Source organism: Heptranchias perlo, chromosome 2 (assembly GCF_035084215.1).
Source record: "Heptranchias perlo isolate sHepPer1 chromosome 2, sHepPer1.hap1, whole genome shotgun sequence".
Classification (NCBI taxonomy): Eukaryota; Metazoa; Chordata; class Chondrichthyes; order Hexanchiformes; family Hexanchidae; genus Heptranchias; species Heptranchias perlo.
In genome coordinates this window covers 151,540,746-151,558,413 of record NC_090326.1, presented here as the reverse complement: position 1 = coordinate 151,558,413, position 17,668 = coordinate 151,540,746, and the positions used below count along the sequence as shown (strand labels likewise).

The 17,668-nt window shown below is 43.1% G+C and overlaps 1 protein-coding gene across 1 annotated transcript in view; it reads left to right on the top strand.

The window, feature by feature from the left end:
* The first annotated feature begins 4,685 nt into the window (after nt 1-4,685).
* The window catches only part of dpp6a (dipeptidyl-peptidase 6a), a 319,256-nt gene continuing 306,273 nt past the window's right edge, over nt 4,686-17,668 (top strand). Inside the window, exon 1 of the mRNA XM_068008292.1 lies at nt 4,686-4,754. Within this exon, the coding sequence (XP_067864393.1) occupies nt 4,719-4,754 (36 nt within the window). The 5' untranslated portion in view covers nt 4,686-4,718. The remainder of the gene's footprint in view (nt 4,755-17,668) is intronic.

Sequence of the window (17,668 nt, the reverse complement as noted above, 5' to 3'; positions counted from 1 at the left end):
CTAACTTGAGTTTTTTGATGAGGTAACAGGGAGGGTTGATGCGGGCAATTTGGTTGATGTGGTGTATATGGACTTCCAAAAGGCATTTGATAAAGTGCCACATAATAGGCTTGTCATAAAATTTGAAGCCCATAGAATAAAAGGGGCAGTGGCAGCATGGATGTGAAATTGGCTAAGTGATAGGAAACAGAGAGTAGTGGTCAACGGTTGTTTTTTGGACTAGAAGAAGGTATACAGTGGTGTTCCCCAGGTGTCGGTGCTGGGACCACTGCTTTTCTTGATATATATTAATGACTTGGACTTGGGTGTACAGGGCGCGATTTCAAAATTTGCAGATGACACAAAACTTGGAAGTTTGGTGAACAGTGAGGAGGATAGTGTTGGAGGACACAGACAGGCTGGTGGAATGGGCGGACACATGGCAGATGAAATTTAATGCAGGGAATTGCAATGTGATACATTTTGGTAGGAAGAACGGGAAGAGGCAATATAAACTAAATGGTACAATTCTAAAAGGGGTGCAGGAACAGAGAGACCTGGGGATAAATGTACACAAATCTTTGAAGGTGGCAGGACAGGTTGAGAAAACAGTTGAAAAAGCTATGGGATCCTGGGCTTTATAAATAGAGGCATAGAGTACAAAAGCAAGGAAGTTATGATGAGCCTTTATAAAACACTGGAACAGCCACAACTGGAGTATTGTGTCCAGTTCTGGGCACCGCACTTTAGGAAGGATGTGAAGGCCTTAGAGAGGGTGCAGAAGAGATTTACTGGAATGATTCCAGGGATGAAGGACTTCAGTTACGTGGATAGACCGGAGAAGCTGGGGTTGTTCCCCTTAGAGCAGAGAAGGTTGAGAGGAGATTTGATAGAGGTATTCAAAATCATGAAGGGCCTAGCCAGAGTCATTAGAGAAAAAACTATTCTCATTGGCTGAAGGTCGAGAACCAGAGGACATAGATTTAAGGTGATTGGCAAAAGAACCAAAGGCGACATGAGAACATAAGAACATAAGAAATAGGAGCAGGAGTAGGCCAATTGGCCCCTCGAGCCTGCTCCGCCATTCAATAAGATCATGGCTGATCTGATCCTAACCTCAAATCTAAATTCATGTCCAATTTCCTGCCCGCTCCCCGTAACCCCTAATTCCCTTTACTTCTAGGAAACTGTCTATTTCTGTTTTAAATTTATTTAATGATGTAACTTCCACTGCTTCCTGGGGCAGCAAATTCCACAGACCTACCACCCTCTGAGTGAAGAAGTTTCTCCTCATCTCAGTTTTGAAAGAGCAGCCCCTTATTCTAAGATTATGCTCCCTAGTTCTAGTTTCACCCATCCTTGGGAACATACTTACCGCATCCACCCGATCAAGCCCCTTCACAATCTTATATGTTTCAATAAGATCGCCTCTCATTCTTCTGAACTCCAATGAGTAGAGTCCCAATCTACTCAACCTCTCCTCATATGTCCGCCCCCTCATCCCCGGGATTAACCGAGTGAACCTTCTTTGTACTGCCTCGAGAGCAAGTATGTCTTTTCTTAAGTATGGAAAAACTTTTTTACACAGTGAGTGGTTATGATCTAGAATGCACTGCATGAGGCGGTGGTGGAGGCAGATTCAATCGGAGCTTTCAAAAGGGAATTGGATAAGTACTTGAAGGGAAAAAAATTGCAGGGCTACAGGGATAGGGTGGAGGCGTGGGACTAGCTGGATTGCTCTTGCATAGAGCCGGCCCGGACACGATGGGCCGAATGGCCTCCTTCTGTGCTGTAACCATTCTATGATTCTATGATTCTAACATGGATTTAGAAGGGAAGGATCCTGTCTGACCAATCTCTGAGCTGCTTTAAGGAAGTGATATCCCACATATCCCAAATGGACTGTGGAAAGCAGTATGACATGATGTGCTTAGACTTTCAAAAGGTATTTGTGCTAGGATTATTTGAAGACAAAGATAGACTAAAAGGGTGGCTCCTCGGAGACCCAAGCTACTAATAGCACCCCTGTGCCAGCCACAGACAGAAGTGCAGATAAAATGCTCTCAGATAAAATGAAGGCTGTGCAACTACCAGGACCATTATAGAGCATTCACTGCTATCTTGAAAAAAAGAAAGTTTACATATATATAGTGCCTTTCATGACCTCAGGATGTCCCAAAGTGCTGTACATCCAATTAAATACAATATTGTCAATGTAGGAAACATGGCAGACAATTTGTGCACAGCAAGGCCCCACAAGCAGCAATGTGATAATGATCAGGTGATCTATCTTTTAGTGATGTTGGTTGAAGGATAAATATTGGCCAGCACACCTGGAAGAACTCCACTGCTCTTCTTCGTAATAGTGCCATGGGATCTTTTGCATCCACCCAAGAGGGCGGACAGGGCCTCAGTTTAACATCTCATCCAAAAGACGGCACCTCCGACAGTGCAGCACTCCCTCAATACTGCACAGAAGTGTCTGCCTAGACTATGTGCTCAAGTCTCTGAAGTGGGACTTAAAGCCACAACCTTCTGAATCAGAAGCGAGAGTGCTACCACTGAGCCAAGGCTGACACTTCGGATGCATCAACAGATCAGAAGAAGGCTTAGAGTACAGCCCTGCTAGGGTCTCAAAGATAAATGTGATCTGCTGAATGCTGCATAACGACAATACAAAGGAGCTTAACCATAGAATCATAGAAATCACAGCACAGAAGCAGGCCTGTGCTGGTGGTAGCTATTCAACTGCAGCTATCCACTTCAATGTCACTTCCCTGCCCTCTCCTTGTATCCTTTTAGATTCTTCCTTTTCATTAGCTTATCCATAGAGGAGGAGGCCAACCCAGAATCAGGGCCAGAGCAGGATGCAGACACTGAGGATGTTGTTGCAGAAATGCCTATGTCAGCCAGTGAGACTGCTGTGCCAAGCACTTATAAAGGAGGCATTCAGCTGGTGCCTGAGCTTCCCCTTTAAAAGAACACACCTGTCCACATGTACACCTGAACCATGATCACCACTACTGTCCTCTGAACCACCTCAACTATCATCAATGCCCTTTGGTGTTCTGTAAGAAACACTGCAGAAAGTTCAAGTACAGTGCAGCTACAATTGCACTACTCCTCTGTTACAAGTTTAGGGTCTCGCCGTAGATATTCTCGTGGGTACATGTGGGAGCTTGATGTGAATTTGTAATTAATTGCAAACCTGACTGTGCGCTATACTTTGGCTGGAGAGAGCTCTGATCCTGCTAGCAGCTTGCACAAAGAGAAGGTTTTACACTTGCGTGGAACGAAGGGAGGTCATTTTGTCTCTGGGCGACAGTGTAAAACGGGCAAAATCGATTCAGCCGCCCGTTATACATCTCTCCCCATTTTAATTTCCATCGACAATGAATGAGGTGTATAACGAGCGGTGGAATCAATATTGCCTGTTTTACACTATCACCCAAGGTCAAAATTCCCCCCACAGTGATCTGTGCAAAAATTGTGAGAAAGAGCCTTTCCCTGGATCTGAAGACTCCTCTATTCTGATCCTTCCATGCTTGGATCAAGTATTTGTTTATTTGGAGTTCTCCATATTTACATTTCCGAAGTTTTTGTATAATGTGGCCATAGTTTGAGAGATGAAATTTCAAAGAGATCAAATATAATTTTCTGATGACACTTGGACGCACCAAACTCCACTTTATCAATAGCTTACGTTGTAGGACCACGAGGAATTAGTGATGGAATGGACAGGAGGTGCTCTCACTGTGGCAGTATGTGCCTAAAAGCATTGTCAGAACATTGCATTAGAGATTGCCTCCGATTTTATCAGTCAGCCTCGAATTGAAGTCGTGTTAAATGCAGGGAAAGTGACATTTTAGCAGTCAGGTGTTTTTTTTTATTGTTATGAAGAATGCCTGTCAGAATCATTGCTGAATGTGAAATTGTCATAGAAGATAATCATCTGAATTGGATGTGAGTCTGAAAACTTCATGAGAAAGCTGCACGATTCTATAAAGTTTGGGCATTTGTTTTCAGAAAAGGTATTTCTCTGGGGCTTAAACGTGAAAACAAATCTTGTACAGTGTTCAGAGAGTAGCTGAACCACACAGATCAGAAAGTTGCTAGGTTCAATCCCTGTCTTCACTGAGTTAGCAGATCTCAACCGACATGCCTGTTGCACTGAACCTCTGAGTTAAGGGGAAGAAAGTTGGCCAGTGTTTCCCGCCTGACTGCTATCAATCGAGCTCTGCTGGAAGTGCACGCGGGTGGACGTTAGCTAACGGGCGAGCTCAGTTGTGAAGCCCTGCGTAGTCAGATAGCCTGATCAACACTGGCTATCGAGGCTCACACATGAATAATTGCCGCCCATGGTGAGGTGTTGGGGTGTCACCAATACCTGTGGAACCCTTGGGAGAGGGAGGGGAGAAAATTAGTGAGGCAAAGTAAAACAAAATGGTTCCCCAGATTGAAGTAGATACCATGGAAACGGAATACTTCCTGGTTGAAAGTGCATGATCCAGAGAGCTCCGTGTTCATTGACGGAACGTATGAGGTCAAAAAGGAATCCTGATTGGTCAAGAAGCCATGATGATTCATGAATGGATGATAATGTTTGCTTCAGATAACAAGCCAAGGATTTGGAAATTGTAATTTTTAGAGTGACCAATTTGAATTCTGTTTACTTAAATGAAGCATTTTTATTTTAACAGGAAGCATTTAAAGTCAGCAAATATGAAGTATCACCAGATATGAAGTATGTGCTGCTCGCGTACAATGTTGAACAGGTACGTACTGTCTAAGTTTACTGAATGTGACAACCAACTAAATATCTGCACAGAGCAAAAATACACTTCCAATGTTTCCACTTTTTAAACCATAAATTTCTTTTTTAAAAATTGGTTTCAAATGATCTTATTTTTTTACAGTGTGCTGTGATTATAAAGTTGTATATAGAGCAAGTGATTTGTTATTATTTGGATTCACTCTAACCAGAATGTTCACTGACTCCAGGACTTTTTGGGGAAAATTTCATTACTTAGCTACACATGATAAAATAGAAATTCCTGAGTTGTCCAGGAATCAACAAATAACATGCCCTACTCATATGTATGTGCTTTGTGTAGCAACAGTTGTGCCTAGTGACTAATTTCAACAGGGGTGATTTTCAAGAGGCAGTTAGCTGCTGTGATTGAAGGGAACGAACCATGGTTTCGATGGAAGCATGATGGATCGAATGGCCTTACTTATCTTTATGTTTTTTTGTAAAAGAAAGAAAGAACTTGCATTTATTTAGCACCTTTCACGTCCCAAAGCACTTTATAGCCAATTTCGTACTTTAGAAGTGTTGAATCCACACTTGTAATGTAGGAAAAACATCAACCAATTTGCCCACAGCAAGGTCCCACAAACAGCAATGAAATAAATGACCAGATAATCTGTTTTAGATGTTGGTTGAGGGATAAATGTTGGCCAGGACTCCCCTGATCCTCTTCAAATAGTGTCATGGGATCTTTTACGTCTACCTGAGAAGGCAGACAGGGCTTTGCTTTAACATCTCATCCAAAAGGCAGCACCTCCGACAGTGCAGCACTCCCTCAGTACTGCAAGCCTAGATTTTACGCTCAAATCCCTGGAGTGGGGTTTGAGCGCACAACCTTCTGACACAAAGGCAAGAGTGCTACCACTGAACCTAGGCTGACACCTTAATTAGAGTTGAGGTACAGCTCAGCCATGCTCTAATGGATTGGCGGAGCACACTCGAGGGGCTCAATGGCCTACTCCTGTTCCTATGAAACTGAATTAGGATATGAATCATAGAATTATATGGCACAGAAGGAGGCCTTTTGGCCCATCGTGCCTGTGCTGGCTCTTTAAAAGAGCTATCCAATTAGTCCCACTCCCCTGCTCTTTCCCCATAGCATGGCAAATTTTTCCCCTTCAAGTATTTATCCAATTCCCTTTTGCTCTGAGCTGTATATTGTCATTGTGTGAGGGTAAAACAGAACATAGACAGACGCAACAGTACTGTCAAGAGTGAGATTTTATCACGTTGAACTGGTCTGATCCACTTTCCAAGTAGTTACTTCACAGGTAATGCTATAGTGCCACCTAGTGAAAAGAGAGAATGAGCAGCAAGAAGCCGAGCTTGTGAGCTTTCTGCTACACAAACTGTCAGGACTGCAGGGAAACAAATGTGGTGAATGTTATAAAATACAGTTTATGTAACAAAGAGAGCCGAGGATTCGCGAATCACCACATGTCAAAAATGTAATATGATGCCTGAGCAATGGTTGGCTTTGCAGCACATCACTGAGATTGCTGGGGACTTGGCATCCACAGACGTGAGCTCATGGTTTATTTTTTAAAGTAGTGTTTACAAAAAAGGAAGGCTTTTCTACAATCCAGATTGTGCGATCTTTCAACAGATTCAATGTCTACCAGTGTAATTTAGCACGATCACAATTGTCTAATTTTTCTACTTTAAATACAAATATTAAAATTTACCCAATAAAACAAAAAGCAAAATACTGCGGATGGTAGAAATCTGAAATAAAAGCAGAAAATGCTGGAAACACACAACAGGTCAGGCAGCATCTGCGGAGAGAGGAAGGTTGGCTTAACGTTTCAATTCGATGACCGGCTCTGCCGCCTTCCCTCCACAGATGCTGCCTGACCTACTGAGTGTTTCCAGCATTTTCTGTTTTTATTAAAGTTTCCCCATTTCGGTTTGAGTATTCACTCGACTGTCAAACTGCTGCAAACACCTGGGTTTCCTCCGGCTGGATTCCTGCCTCACGAATTCAAGCATCTCGCCCAGCAGAAAACGGCTTACTTCGACTGATGTTCATTTTCGCAGTTCTCTAGCAGTTAACGAGCTGCTTAATCACCGGCACGTAGGAATAGCCCTCAAACAGAACTACGCGGTGAGGAAATCGGAATGGATCGGCAATGCGCAATATCCAAAAAAAAACATCCTTCTTGACTGCACGCATGACAAATGAGAATAAAGAAAGAAAGACAGAAAATGCTGGGAACACTCAGCAGGTCAGTCAGCATCTGTGGAGCGAGAGCTAGGATTAACGCATCAGGTTTTTGTTTTTATTTCAGATGTCCAACATCCGCAGAATTTCTTTCATTGTGATCGTTTATTTCACAGTGATGAGCTAAATAACCAGTTGACTAGTTTTCAGTGGTGGTGTTTTTGAGGGAGGGATGTTAGCCACGACGTGGAGGGATCTTCCAGCTTTTCTTTTCTGCAGAGATAGTGGATGTATTGGTTTTGATCTTCCAAAATTCTCAAGATTCAAGAACAGTCCCAGCGGATTGGAAGGTAGCAAATGTAACCCCACTATTCAAGAAAGGAGGGAGAGAGAAAACAGTGAACAACAGACCAGTTAGCCTGACAGCAGTCGTCGGGAATATGTTGATTCCATTATTAAGGAAGTGGTAACAGGGGACTTAGAAAATCATAATACGATTAAACAGAGTCAACATGGTTTTATGAAAGGGAAATCATGTTTGACAAATCTATTAGAGTTTTTTGAGGATGTAACTAGCAGGGTAGATAACGGGGAACCAGCGGATGTAGTATATTTGGATTTTCAAAAGGCATTCGATAAGGTGCCACATAAAAGGTTGTTACACAAGGTAAGGGTTCATGGGATTGGGGGTAACAGATTAGCATCGGTGGAGGATTGGTTAACAGACAGAAAACAGAGAGTCGGGATAAACGGGTCATTTTCAGGTTGGCAGGCTGTAACTAGTGGGGTGCCACTATTTACAATCTATATCAATGACTTAGATGAAGGGACCGAGTGTAATGTATCCAAGCTTGCTGACAATACAAAGCTAGGTGGGAAAGTAAGCTGTGAGAAGGATACAAAGAGTCTGCAAAGAGATATGGACAGGTTAAATGAGTGGGCAAGAAGGTGGCAGATGGAGTATAATGTAGGGAAATGTGAGGTTATACACTTTGGTAGGAAGAATAGAAAAACAGAATATTTTTTAAATGGCGAGAAACTATTAAATGTTGGTGTTCAGAGAGATTTGGGTGTCCTTGTACACAAAACACAGAAAGTTAATAAGTACATAAGAAATAGGAGCAGGAGTAGGCCATCCAGCCCCTCGAGCCTGCTCCACCATTCAGTCAGATCATGGCTGATCTTCTACCTCAACGCCATCTTCCTGCACTATCCCCATATCCCTTGTTCCCTTTAATATCTAGAAATCTATCGATCTGGGTTTTGAATGTACTCAATGACTGAGACTCCACAGCCCTCTCCGATAGAGAATTCCAAAGATTCACCACCCTCTGAGTGAAGAACTTTCTCCTCATCTCAGTCCTAAATGGCCTACCCTTAATTCTGCGACTGTGACCCCTGGTTCTAGATTCACCAGCCAGAGGAAACATCCTCCTTGCATCTGCCCTGTCAGAATTTTGTATGTTTCAATGAGATCACCTCTCATTCTTCTAAACTCTACAGAATACAGGCCTAGTCTACTCAATCTCTCCTCATACGACAATCCCGCCATCCCAGGAATCAGTCTGGTGAACCTTCGTTGCCCTCTATGGCAAATACATCCTTTTTTAGGTAAGGAGACCAAAATTGTACACAATACTCCAGGTGCGGTCTCACCTAGGCCCTATATAATTGCAGTAAGACATGTTTATTCCTGTACTCAAATCCTCTTGTAATGAATGCCAACATACCATTTGCCTTCCTAGTTGCTTGCTGCACCTGCATGTTAGCTTTCAGTGACTCATGTACAAGGACACCCAGGTCTCTTTGAACATCAACATTTCCCAATCTCTCACCATTTAAAAAATACTCTGCATTTCTGTTTTTCCTACCAAAGAGGATAACTTCACATTTTTCCACATTATATTCCATCTGCCATGTTCTTGCCCACTCACTTAGCCTGTCTATATCCACTTGAAGCCTCTTTGCATCCTCCTCACAACTCACATTCCCACCTAGTTTTGTGTCATCAGCAATCATGGAAATATTACATTTGGTCCCCTCATCCAAATCATTGATATAGATTGTGAATAGCTGGGGCCCAAGCACCGATCCCTGCGGTACCCCACTGGTCACAGTCTGCCAACCTGGAAAAGACCCGTTGATTCCTACTCTCTGTTTTCTGTCTGTTAACCAATTCTCAATCCATGCCAGTATATTACCCCCAATTTCATGTGCTCTAACTTTGTTCACCAACCTCTTGTGTGGGAGCTTATCGAAAGCCTTCTGAAAATCCAAATACACCACATCCACTGGTTCCCCCTTATCTATCCTACTAGTTACATCCTCAAAGAACTCCAATAGGTTTGTCAAACATGATTTCCCGTTCATAAATCCATGTTGGCTCTGCCAAATCCTATTATTATTTTCTAAGTGTCCTGTTATCAAATCCTAATAATAGATTCTAGCATTTTCCCTACTACTGATGTTAGACTAACCGGTCTGTCGTTCCCTGTTTTCTCTCTCCCTCCTTTCTTAAATAGTGGGGTTACATTTGCTACCCTCCAATCTGCAGGAACCATTCCAGAATCTATAGAATTTTGGAAGATGACAACCAATGTATCCACTATCTCTACAGCCACCTCTTTCAAAACCCTGGGATGTAGATCATCAGGTCCTTGGGATTTATCGACATTCAGTCCCATTAATTTCTCTAGTATTATTTTTTTACCAATACTAATTTCCATCAGTTCCGCATTCTCGCCAGTCCCTTGGTTCACTAATATTTCCTTTCTCCCTTGTGTTTATCTAACTTCCCCTTAAATGCTTCGATGCTATTTGCCTCAACTACTCCTTGTGGTCACGCGTTCCACATTCTAACCATTCTTTGGGTAAAGAAGTTTCTCCTGAATTCCCTATTGGATTTATTGGTGACTATCTGATATTTATGACCTCTAGTTTTGGACTCCCCCACAAGTGGAAACATTTTCTCTACGTCTACCCGATCAAACCCTTTCATTATCTTAAAGACCTCAATCAGGAAAGAGCCCCAGCCTTTTCAACTTTTCCTGATAAGGATATCCTTTCCGTTCTGGTATCATCCTTGTGAATATTTTTTCTAATGTGATCACATTTTTTCTAACGTGATACCTTATTGAAGGTAGTGAAAATCCAAATGTATCACGTCTACTGTATTGTCCTTGTCTACTCTTTCTTTTGCTTCTTCAAAGAATTCAATAAGGTTGGTCAAGCATGACTTTCTCTTCTGAAATCCGTGCTGACTATTCTTTATCATATTTTCATTTTCTAGATGTTTTTCTATTACATCTTTGAGTACAGATTCCATTATCTTTCCTATCACTGACGTTAAGCTGATTGGTCTATAGTTCCCTGGACTTGTTCGATCTCCCTTTTTAAACATAGGAATCACATTAGCTGCCTGCTAGTCCTCCGGCACTATTCCCTTTTCTAATGAATTTTTATATATGTATAATATTGCCACTCTATCTTTTCCCTAACTTCTTTTAATATGCGTGGATGTAATCCATCCGGACTAGGGGTTTTATCCTCACTAAGTTTGATTAGTTTACCAATTATCTCCTCCCTTTCTATCTTAAATGTCTTTATATCTTTTTTGATCTCTTCTTCTAATCTCATGCCCACCTTGTTAGTCTCCCTGGTAAATTCTGAGGCAAAGTAACTATTCAATATTTCTGCTATTTTGCTGTCATTACCTATGAGTTTATCTTGTGCATCCCTTAGTGACCCTATCACTATCTTGATTTTTCTTTTGTTATTTATGTGTCTAGAATACTTTACTGCTTCTTTTTATGTTCCTTGGTAATTTAATTTCGTAGCTCCTCTTTGCTTTCCTAATTGTTTTATTGACATCTTTCCTAACCTCCTCGTATTCCTTTTTGCCATCCTTTCCTTTATTGTCAATGTGCTTAGAGTATGTCTTTTTCTTTCATTTCAATTTTACCCTTATCTCTTTATTCATGCATCGTGTATCATTATTGGTTAGTTTGTTCTTGTTTTTTAGAGGAATATGCCTTTGACAAGGTACCGCATGGTAGGTTGTTACATAAGGTTAAATCTCACGGGATCCAAGGTGAGGTAGCCAATTGGATACAAAATTGGATTGACGACAGAAGACAGAGGGTGGTTGTAGAGGGTTGTTTTTCAAACTGGAGGCCTGTGACCAGCGGTGTGCCTCAGGGATCGGTGCTGGGTCCGCTGTTATTTGTTATTTATATTAATGATTTGGATGAGAATTTAGGAGGCATGGTTAGTAAGTTTGCAGATGACACCATGATTGGTGGCATTGTGGACAGTGAAGAAGGTTATCTAGGATTGCAACGGGATCTTGATAAATTGGGCCAGTGGGCCGATGAATGGCAGATGGAGTTTAATTTAGATAAATGTGAGGTGATGCATTTTGGTAGATCGAATCGGGCCAGGACCTACTCCGTTAATGGTAGGGCGTTGGGGAGAGTTATAGAACAAAGAGATCTAGGAGTACAGGTTCATAGCTCCTTGAAAGTGGAGTCACAGGTGGATAGGGTGGTGAAGAAGGCATTCAGCATGCTTGGTTTCATTGGTCAGAACATTGAATACAGGAGTTGGGATGTCTTGTTGAAGTTGTACAAAACATTAGTAAGGCCACACTTGGAATACTGTGTACAGTTCTGGTCACCCTATTATAGAAAGGATATTATTAAACTAGAAAGAGTGCAGAAAAGATTTACTAGGATGCTACCGGGACTTGATGATTTGACTTATAGGGAGAGGTTGGATAGACAGACTTTTTTTCCCTGGAGAGTAGGAGGTTTAGGGGTGATCTTATAGAAGTCTATAAAATAATGAGGGGCATAGATAAGGTAGATAGTCAAAATCTTTTCCCAAAGGTAGGGGAGTCTATAACGAGGGGGCATAGATTTAAGGTGAGAGGGGAGAGATACAAAAGGGTCCAGAGGGGCAATTTTTTCACTCAAAGGGTGGTGAGTGTCTAGAACGAGCTGCCAGAGGCAGTAGTAGAGGCGGGTACAATTTTGTCTTTTAAAAAGCATTTGGACAGTTACATGGGTAAGATGGGTATAGAGGGATATGGGCCAAGTGCAGGCAATTGGGACTAGCTTAGTGGTATAAACTGGGCGACATGGACATGTTGGGCCGAAGGGCCTGTTTCCATGTTGTAAACTTCTATGATTCTATGATTCTATATTTCTCCTGAACTCTATTGATCACCGTTTTAAATATTCCCCATGCTGCTCCATCTCAGTGTCAATTTTTTCCCCTGTTTGCCTTCCCTAGTTCCATTCTCATCCCCTCAAAATTAGCTTTTCTCCAATCTATTACTTTGCACTTTGTCTTACTTGTGTCTTTCTCAATCATTATTTGAAACCTTATTATGTTATGATCGCTATTGCCTCGATATTCCCCTGCACTTACTTCTCTTATCTGCTCCCATTCATTTCCAATTACAAGATCTAGCAGTGATTCCTCTCTTGAGGGGCTTCTCACATACTAGACAAGAAAGGAGTCCTGTCCACACTGCAAAAACTCCATTCCCGTTTCCCCACCTCCTCTTGCCAGTTTATTTGGGGGTAGTTGAAACCTCCCGTTTTTATTATTTGATGTTTTTTTTACTCATTTTGATATTTTTAAAACTCATTTATCTACATATCAACAGTTACTGCACTTCAAAAAGCGTCATGTTTCAAAGACATCACGTCTTTACAATGAAACTTTTTCATTCCTTCTGAATCAATAATAAATTATAATATGAGCATGGGTGATACTGCTTTGCACTTTGAAGATATTGGATCAATTAGTAAAAGCCAAGTTGAACTCAACAATGTGGTATGCCTTCCAATAAGTCACATCATGATTTCAACAAGTTACTGGAACATAGGAACAGGAGTAGGCCATTCAGCCCCTCGAGCCTGTTCTGGCATTCAGTGAGATTTTGGCTGATCTGTGCCTTAATTCCATCTACCCACCTTTGTTCCGTAACCCTTAATACCCTTGCCTAACAAAAATCTATCAATCTCAGGATTGAAATTTTAAATTGACCCCCAGTCTCAACAGCTTTTTGGAGGAGACAGTTCCAGATTTTCACTATCCTACGTGTGAAGAAATGCTTCCTGACATCACCCCTGAACGGCCTAGCTCTAATTTTAAGGTTATTCCCCCTTGTTCTAGACTCCCCCACCAGAGGAAATAGTTTCTCTCTATCCACTCTATCAACTCCTTTAATCATCTTAAACACCTCAATTAGATCACCGCTTAATCTTCTAAACTGCATTGCAGTTGATTCCTGTCAAGGCCTGGAAGGTGCCAGTGGTTATCTGAGTCAGTATAGTAGTTATTTTAACTTCCACTGACAGTGCTTTTGCTCTTGTTATCCTCACCTGAAGATTTCTACTCACCAAGTGGTGACAGCTTCTTTGCTGAACCTGCGTTCAGACGCTGCTCCTTGGTATACTCCAGATAGCTCCCCCTTACCTGGAAGGATTTCAACCTGAAGTGTCTGAGAGCCACTGTGATGCCTCTGTCTCCTCGATTCTCTCTTTCAGCAATCTACACAATCTGCAGATCCACGGTGCCATAATGCACAATTGACCCTGCGCCCATTCTGCAACAACTTGCATTCATACAGTATCTTTAACATAGTAAAACCCCCCAAGGTGCTATGCAGGAGCGATTATCAAACAAATTTGAGACCGAGCCACATAAGGAGATATTATGACAGGGCTTGGTCAAAGAGGTAAGTTTTAAGGAGCGTCTTAAAGGAGGAGAGAGTCGTGGAGAGCCAGAGAGGTTCAGGGAGGGAATTCTGGAGCTTAGGGCCTAGGCATCTGAAGGCACGGCCACCAATAGTGGAGCGATTAAAATCGGGGATGCGTAAGAGGCAAGAATAGGAGAAATGCAAAGATCTCGGAGAGCTGGAGGAGGTTACAGAGATAGGGAGCGGCAAGGCCATAGAGGGATTTGAAAACAAGGATGAGAACTTTAAAGCTGTTCCAGTACAGCTACAACACTGGCATCTACCCGACAATGTGGAAAATTGCCCAGGTATGTCCTGTCCACAAAAAGCAGGACAAATCCAATCCGGCCAATTACTGCCTCATCAGTCTACTCTCAATCATCAGCAAAGCGATGGAAGGTGTCGTCAACAGTGCTATCAAGCGGCACTTACTCACCAATAACCTGCTCACCGATGCTCAGTTTGGGTTCTGCCAGGACCACTCGGCTCCAGACCTCATTACAGCCTTGGTCCAAACATGGACAAAAGAGCTGAATTCCAGAGGTGAGGTGAGAGTGACTGCCCTTGACATCAAGGCAGCATTTGACCAAGTGTGGCACCAAGGAGCCCAAGTAAAATTGAAGTCAATGGGAATCAGGGGGAAAACTCTCCAGTGGCTGGAGTCATACCTAGCACAAAGGAAGATGATAGTGGTTGTTGGAGACCAATCATCTCAGCCCCAAGGCATTGCTGCAGGAGTTCCTCAGGGTAATGTCCTAGGCCCAACCATCTTCAGCTGCTTCATCAATGACCTTCCCTCCATCATAAGTTCAGAAATGGGGATGTTCGCTGATGATTGCACAGTGTTCAGTTCCATTCGCAACCCCTCAGATAATGAAACAGTCCGTGCCCGTATGCAGCAAGACCTGGACAACATCCAGGTTTGGGCTCATAAGTGGCAAGTAACATTCGCGCCAGACAAGTGCCAGGCAATGACCATCTCCAACAAGAGAGAGTCTAACCACCTCCCCTTGACATTCAACGGCATTACCATCGCCAAATCCCCCACAATCAACATCCTGGGGGGGTCACCATTGACCAAAAACTTAACTGGACCAGCCATATAAATACTGTGGCTAAAAGAGCAGGTCAGAGGTTGGGTATTCTGCGGCAAGTGAATTACCTCCTGACTCCCCAAAACCTTTCCACCATCTACAAGGCACAAGTCAGGAGTGTGATGGAATACTCTCCACTTGCTTGGATGAGTGCAGCTCCAACAACACTCAAGAAGCGCGACACCATCCAGGACAAAGCAGCCCGCTTGATTGGCACCCCATCCACCACCCTAAACATTCACTCCCTTCACCACCGGCGCACTGTGGCTGCAGTGTGTACCATCCACAGGATGCACTGCAGCAACTCGCCAAGGCTTCTACGACAGCACCTCCCAAACCCGCGACCTCTACCACCTCGAAGGACAAGAGCAGCAGGTACATGGGAACAACACCACCTGCACGTTCCCCTCCAAGTCACACACCATCCCGACTTGGAAATATATCGCCGTTCCTTCATCGTCGCTGGGTCAAAATCCTGGAACTCCCTTCCTAAAGTTTGCCGATGACACAAAGATTGATGGCATTGTAAGCAGTGGAGATGAAAACATAAAATTACAAAGCGATATTGATAGATTAGGTGAATGGGCAAAACTGTGGCAGATGGAATTGAATGTGAACAAATGTGAGGTCATCCACTTTGGATCAAAAAAGGATAGAACAGGGTACTTTTTAAATGGTAAAAAGTTAAAAACAGTGGATGTCCAAAGGGACTTAGGGGTTCAGGTACATAGATCATTGAAGTGTCATGAACAGGTGCAGAAAATAATCAAGAAGGCTAATGGAATGCTGGCCTTTATATCTAGAGGACTGGAGTACAAGGGGGCAGATGTTATGCTGCAGCTATACAAAACCCTGGTTAGACCGCACCTGGAGTACTGTGAGCAGTTCTGGGCACCGCACCTTCGGAAGGACATATTGACCTTGGAGGGAGTGCAGCGTACGTTTACTAGAATGATACCCGGACTTCAAGGATTAAGTTACGAGGAGAGATTACATAAATTGGGGTTGTATTCTCTGGAGTTTCGAAGGTTAAGGGGTGATCTGATTGAAGTTTATAAGATATTAAGGGGAACGGATAGGGTGAATAGAGAGAAACTATTTCCACTGGTTGGGGATTCTAGGAGTAGGGGGCACAGTCTAAATATTAGAGCCAGACCTTTCAGGAGTGAGATTAGAAAACATTTCTACACACAAAGGGTGGTAGAATTTTGGAACTCTCTTCCGCAAACGGCAATTGATACTAGTTCAATTGCTAAATTTAAATGTGAGATAGATAGCTTTTTGGCAACCAAAGGTATTAAGTGATATGGGCCAAAGGCAGGTATATGGAGCTAGATCACAGATCAGCCATGATCTTATCAAATGGCGGAGCAGGCACGAGGGGCTGAATGGCCTACTCCTGTTCCTATGTTCCTAACAGCACTGTGGGAGAACCGTCATCACATGGACTGCAGCGGTTCAAGAAGGCGGCTCACCACCACCTTCTCAAGGGCAATTAGGGATGGGCAATAAATGCCAGCCTCGCCAGCGACGCCCACATCCCATGAACGAATAAAAAAAAATTGAGATGTTGCCAGACCGGGAGCCAATGTAAGTCAGTGAGCACAGGGGTGATGGGTTAATGGGACTTGGTGTGGGAAAGCATCTCAAGCACATAGTGCACATGCGACCTCAACCACCTAGAAGGACAAGGACAGCAGGTACTTGGGAACAACACCACCTGCACGTTCCCCTCCCAGTCACACACCATCCCGACTTGGAAATATATCGCCGTTCCTTCATAGTCACTGGGTCAAAATCCTGGCACTCCCTACCTAACAGCACTGTGGGAGAACCTTCACCACACGGACTGCAGCGGTTCAAGAAGGAGGCTCACCACCACCTTCTCCAGGGCAATTTGGGATGGGCAATAAATGCCAGCCTTACCAACGACGCCCACATCCCATGAACGAATAAAAAAAAACTCAGCTGCAGCTGATAAATACTATTCTTTACGATCAGAATTAGTGTCCCTCGCTGCTCTATTGCCAAATGTGCCAATGCTGCGTAAATGAAGGAAGTGTGATTCTGGCACCTGAGGATCTGTTGTGCACACACAGAGGCTTCGTTCATTTGAGTCTGTGTGTGTACTTCATTCAGAGATTTGGCCCTTCCTCGTTCGAGTGCAACTCTTTTCCTTTGGGCATCAAAACCACATTTGACACACTGTGCAGCTTGGCACACTTCTGATTGAAGTCAAGTTCAAGGCTCGGCAGAAAGGCATAAATGTAAGGTGTCGTGAGCGATGAAATTACTTGTTAAAAGTCCATGCCTTTTCAAATCAGTGCCTTGTGTAAAGTATTTTGAGCAGAAGGCAATGATGATTTATGTGGGCTCCTAGCAGAAATCTGACACACACATCCCTTAATATGCTGAGAGGGTCAGATTATCTAGCAACTAAAAAAAAAGCTCACAAGCAACTTATGTACTTGACATTAAGCTACAGCTCCATAAAGCCAAGTACGATTTGAGCTTGAAGGCTGTGCTTGTTTATGGATCCATGTGTGAATGCAAGAGTTACATTACAAATACAATGGGCCGGATTTTGCTGTGAGCAGCAAACAAACGGTGCCAGCCGTTCATTAGAATTGCACTTGCCCACAGACTTTCTGTGAGCTTTTGCACAGCAAGTTACTGTAAGTTCGAGATCCAGTCAGCGCGGCGCCCTCTACAGGGCATCTGGGACCTGTGTGAACGGGGCCAAGCAGCTGTGTATCTCCTTAACCAATCAGACTGAAGCATCATTAATGACAGCGCAGAGTCAGAACCAGGAAGTGTCAGTTCGAATAGTGAATTCAATGTCGAACCAGGTACAGAAAGTGCAATAAAGAGAGGGA